General features: G+C 34.5%; 1 protein-coding gene across 1 annotated transcript in view; it reads right to left on the bottom strand.

Moving 5' to 3' along the window:
- Positions 1-953: 953 nt before the first annotated feature.
- The window catches only part of LOC118749276 (protein furry-like), a 1,083,341-nt gene continuing 1,078,294 nt past the window's right edge, over positions 954-6,000 (bottom strand). The window contains exon 32 of the mRNA XM_036484076.1: positions 954-1,281. Within this exon, the coding sequence (XP_036339969.1) occupies positions 1,085-1,281 (197 nt within the window). The 3' untranslated portion in view covers positions 954-1,084. The remainder of the gene's footprint in view (positions 1,282-6,000) is intronic.

The following is a 6,000-nucleotide window of genomic DNA, read 5'->3' as shown; positions in this document are numbered from 1 at the left end:
TGTGCAAACAAAAACAGAAAGCGGTGTGAGCAAAGAACCTTATATTTGTAAAAAAAAATGGAAGTAAACAACGAAATATTTGAATATGTATAGATTTTAATAATTAGTTAGTGATATTTCAGCCAAATCAGTGTTGTACAAATGACATGTAAACAAGCCGACTGACGTTTTTACAGGAAATAGTGCTTTTTGCGTTCCCGTGCACTTCTGCATCTGTTCTCCTTTTACTCTCACTTGAGAGAGTAAAATTGTAGTTTGATAGTTCCACAGGTTTTAGTCCGAAGTTCAAAGGAACAGACTAATGAAATAACTAAACACATTAGGGGTGGTACTCACGGTCCGGTGCCTACTGTCTAGCATGGTGCATAGATAGCATAAATAACATGAACACAATAGGGGTATTCTCGAAGTCTTGCACGATGCACGGATTGCACGAAATGCAAAAATACTATTTCAAATTTCGAACAGTACGAGAGCACCCCACTGCAAAGTGGTAGCATGCATGGGTAGCAAGCAGCAAAATTATGTATCAAATACAATAACAAGAGACAGCAAAACAAAAAAAAATGGAGTGAGCCAGATGAGAGGAATGAGAGAAATATGTAGCAATTCCAACAACAAAACAACTAGCACAGGGTCGCATTTATCTATTTTGCAAAATATATACATGGGTTTCGACGTTGCGTATTTTGCAGCGATAGGAAATGTTGTTTCCCATGTATTTTGTTGTTGTGTGTTTGCGAGTTATGCCATCCATGCAATCCGTGCTACGTGCAATGGCTTTGCCAGGTTTGGAGAATACCCCTATTGAACAACAACAATCATGCTATTTAGGCTATCTATGGACCATGTTAGACAGTATGCACCGGATCGTGAATACCCCTATTGCATTCACTTGTTCATACCTATTAACGTTAAAAACTTCCAGATTGATTCACATCGACGGTGTCACGTTAGTTGGCTCTCGAGTGGGAAAACTACTTACATTTAATATGCATATTTAATTGATTTCGTTTTAAATGTTTTTACAATGAATTGTATTAATACATAAATGAAAATTTTCGATAGTGCGCAAGGAAGGTTCTCAAAGATTCGTAACAGCATCGCCGCTTTCTCCTCTGGTCGCCGCGATGGCAGCTGCAGCAGCAGCTGCACTACCCGAGTAACTTTTCATATTGATTTCCATGGTTGTGAGTGCGCTGGATACATGGTACAAGTTCTCCGATAGTATTGCATAAACCTCGAATAGCTCAGAATCGGATTTTGAAACGATAAATGCCTCTGAAATATAGACATACGAATATGAAATATTAGTTTCAGGCAAAGTATTTTGAAATCATATAATGTTTTATATGTAGATCTGAACATGATACAAAAATTTAAAATACTTATACCACTTATTCTTGTATCACGGATCTGAAAAACCAGATTTCCATGAAATATACATTAGGGTGATTCAAAATTGGAACCTTTTTGAATTTCGACTGGGAACGTTCGGATTCTTGAAAATAATAGGGAAGACCACTTCCTTCTAAAATTTCAGCTTATGTGAACAAGATTCAGAGGTCACTCAACGCTGTTGTTTGTTTTCCGGAAACTGCAGATTTTAAATGCATCTTTATAAAAAAAAATAGGTATATTTTCATCAAATCTTGACGGATTTCGTTGAAATTTCGTAGGTAGGTTCCCAAATATCAGTTTAGTAGAACACAGTTTATATTAGTTTGATAAGTTAGTTTTAAATACATATATTAATTAGTTAGTAACTAAGTTTTTCCTTATAAAAAATGAATATTTGCAATAATTTTTTTTGTTCCTTAATCAGTGAGCATATGCTTAATACATCTAAGATCACATTATAATTCATACCAATAGTGGACCTCATCATTAAATATTACTAATCATCAAATAAAAAAAAATCACCAGATAAACATCACTCATACGCCATGTTGAATCCAAGTGTTTTCCTAGTCATTGCAAATATTAATAGTATAATAACAATATTTTGGCGCATGCACCTTTCCCAAGTGTTTGGCTGAGCTTCTCCTTCAATTTGTGGTGTGGGTCTTGATGTTGTGACAAAAAAGCCACGGACCTACAGCTTTACGCCGCTTCCGAACAGAAATGGCTTTTGTGAGAAGCTTTTTTACGACAGAAATACACACGGAGGCAGTGTTGGGAGTTAATCAATTAATTTTTCTATCATATCACTAATACCCAAAGAGCAGACAATGATTTCGATGAGTTTTTCAAGCCCTTGTGTTTATTTCAGATATAATAATGACATAAAACTATTACACACGGTGCAAGTGTCTTCCCTATTATTTTCAAGAATCCGAACGTTCCCAGTCGAAATTCAAAAAAGTTCAAATTTTGAATCACCCTAATATACATATGTACATATAAAGCATATACAGCTACGACCATCGAAAAATTTTTGTAATCTTACGCACTTCAAAAAAAGTGAGAATCACTTTTTGATTATTAAAAACTAATAATCACTAAAAAATAGTGAGCAAACATTCTTGGATCCAACAACGTCGACGTTTAAAACCTGGCATTTTAAAAATAGAACGTATAAAATTTACAGCGATAGTAGAAAGTAGACAGTAATGCTCTACTGTTGCTGCACTTAAGGCATTGGCCAGCCCTCTAACTACTTCCAAACTAGTTCGGCAATGCAAGTCTCAAATACAACATAACGATACAACTTTACTCGCTTTACTTGGGTCACTCGGGAGTACCTGGTAATAAGACATCTGACCATTTGGCCAGAGTTGGATTATACCAGGCATTCCGCGGTCCAGTAATACCACTCTCCATTTCGGCCGTCGGAGCCGCCATCAAAAACTGGGTGAATAATGCGCTCAGCAATAACTGGGAGGCATCGAGGGGCTGCAGGTTGGCAAAACTCATGTTCCCTTCAATCTCAGAAGGTCTATCTAGTTCCACTGATCAGACGGAACTGCGGAAAACTTTTTAGACTGCCGACTGGTCACTTCACGTCGCACAAACACCTGACTGTGATAGGCGTACATGACAACTCCATTTTCCCATCCTACCTTGAAGAGGATGATACGGTGGAACACTTTTTGTGCTTCTGTCCGCCTTTGCAAGAATTAGGTACGAGACATTTGGCCGCGATATGTTGAGAGACGAACACCTGAATTCTTTTATACCCAACAATCTGCTAAACCTAAGCAAATCGTAAATCGTGTAGATTTACAACAAATTAAATAGGACATGAAAATAGTACATTGGACGGCATGTTGTCTGAGTGTTGTTTACTGCACGCGTTGTTTGTGCCTGGCTCCGACATAAAAGAAGGTTAAGATGAAGGTGAAAATAAAATAATGTAAAAAAATATTTTTTAAAAACAAGCTTTTGTTTAACATGTACAATCAAAGGAATAAAATAAAGTAGTGTAACAAAAGATTGTTTAGCAAGAAAATTTTGTTAAAAATGTTAACTAACTAAGTTAAGCTTACGTTAAAGTTACTAAAAGCCAAATAGTTAAAGGAGCTACTCAAACTCTAATGAAAATTATTAACAATTTGTACAAATTTACTTCGTTTTTAAAAAAGTTTGTCGGCGAAACTTAACTTATTTTATTTTATTCATTTTAGTGCAATTTTGACAAATTTTTCTTGCTAAAAAAATCTTTTGCTACACTACTTTATTTTATTCCTTTGATTGTACATGTTACCATGGCAAACGAATATGCAGCATTATCCACATCGCCTTAACAGTATTCAGAAGAAACACATCGTACTCAGGACTGCCAACTTGGCTCAAACCGTGCCATTTTTGGCCGTATTTTACTTCAAATTGCACTCAATTTTTCAATTTGGCACAAACTGCCAAATTGGCACTTTTGAAAAATAGTAATACTTCAATACATTTTTGGGAAATCCTTTGCGTGTACTTCGTTTTGTCAACTAAAATTTTCTAATTTCTATAGTGTATACAACTGGTTTATCTTACTTTGCATTGGTTTTTTGTTTTAGGAATGTGGTTGTAATTTTAATGCTAAATGAGAAGAAAAAAAAAGAATGACACATTTTTTGGCACTTTTATTTTTCTATTTGGCACATTTTGGTACTGTTTTATGCTCAATATGGCACCTTATAGCTAAGTATAGTTGACAGCCCTGATTGTACTAACTGAAATTTTTTCGCCTGCGCGATAGTAGAGGTACCTATGTATGTACACTTTTAAGATGCATGTATGTGAATTATGCATGGCTTTTATTGTATCTCTGTATTTCACTAACTCCCTGTGTGAGGAAACCAAATAATAGTTGTGTTTTTTTTACAAATTATCCAGTAACTTGCCAGCAACTCTCCAGTAACTTTATTTCTAAGAATTCGCTCTCATAGAAAAAATTTGCAATAAAGTATGCGAACGCTTTTCCAGTAATAATTTGCAAGTTTCATGAACAGCTGATAAATTGGTTGTTTATTCGCAGCAAATTCCTAATAAAACAAAATATTTTGTATTTAAATAGGTTTATTTTGTGAAATTCAACAATAAAAACCCACAAACAGTTTCCTTATTAGTTTAAATTTCATCCAGCAACATGCGAACAGCTGTTTTTCGTACTGGCAAATTCTTACAAGTAAAAATTTATCCAGTAAAATCCAGTAAAAACTTGCAACTTCAACAGTCATTTTTCGCTCTCTCCATTTCCCCTACTTTGCAAGTTTTTGCGTACGAAAACGCCAAAACATGAAAATTCGTAAAAACTTTTACTGGATTTTTACTGGGGGGAAAAAAACGCAACTAATGTAATTCTTAACAGAAGTGCCTAAAACTTAACAGTTTGGAATGTTAAACACTGTTGAAGGTAATTTCCGGATTTCTCTTACTAGCGCCTGAAACTATACTTCTTATCTACTACCGCCGGCAGTACGCCCTGTTAGCCATAAATTTTACTATGTTTTGGCCGTCTTTGTATCAAGACCCCTGGACCATCTAGGGAATTCATTTACATTTTAGATTGCATTGTCATCGTGATTGGAACAATGCTGAAAATTTCAAGCCTCTACCTTGTCGGGAAGTTAGTTTAAAATCGTTTGGAGATTTCCGCGGGATTACCATGTTAAATAAAAGTTTGTAATAAAGACTAGTATTAAGATTAGGACCATGATTTAGTTCAATATTACGGTTCAGATTAAGATTAAAATAAAAATTAAGATTAGATTATGATTAAAATTAAGATAAATAGCCTCATTGCGAGAGTCGTGTCGAATGCAAGTCGTTTTTTGAGAGTTGAATCGTCTCGAAAATTTCATGTCATTGCCTAATTAAATCGGAAAAACTTGGCAGCACTGCATAGTTTTCGACGATTTTCTTCGTTTACTTATCTCAGCACGACAGTAGACAATGCCAATGTTGTAGAGTCGTACAATTTAGTCTAATTTACGACTTACGCAATGAGGCTGAAAATTTAGGATCAAGATTGATATTAATATTAAACTTAAGATTAATACATTAAGGTTAAGATTAAGACGAATATGAAGATTAAGTTTAAGATTATTATTAAGATTGAGATTAAGATAACGATTAAAATTAAAATTCGATTATGATTAAGGTTAAGACTGAGATTACATTCAGGATCAAGATTAATATTAAGGCTAAAATTAAGATTATATTTAGAATTAAGATTAGTATTAAGGCTAAGATTAAGATTGAAATAAAGTATAATACTGAAATATAATTTACGATTAAAGTTAAGATTGAGATTAAGAAAAAAGTACGGGTACAAAAAAGCATTTTTCCTGTAAAAACGTCAACCAGTGATCGCTTGACACTTTTCATGATTTTACCAGAAGAAAAAGTTCGGGTAAAATCTTGCAACTTCATTCTCTACACAACTCTCGAAATATCGCTCTCATTTACAGGATTTTGGAGGAATTCGGAGTACGGGATCATTTTTCGTGTAACTTCCTGCAAGTTTGTGTAAAAACCTGTAAGTTCATGGAGTACTGGATCAGAGAT

The sequence above is a fragment of the Rhagoletis pomonella genome, unplaced genomic scaffold (assembly GCF_013731165.1).
Source record: "Rhagoletis pomonella isolate Grant_MI unplaced genomic scaffold, Rhpom_1.0 Rhpom_scaffold_00014, whole genome shotgun sequence".
In the NCBI taxonomy this organism is placed as follows: Eukaryota; Metazoa; Arthropoda; class Insecta; order Diptera; family Tephritidae; genus Rhagoletis; species Rhagoletis pomonella.
The sequence above is the reverse complement of the archived record's forward strand: the minus strand, read 5'-3'. Positions and strand labels throughout refer to the sequence as shown.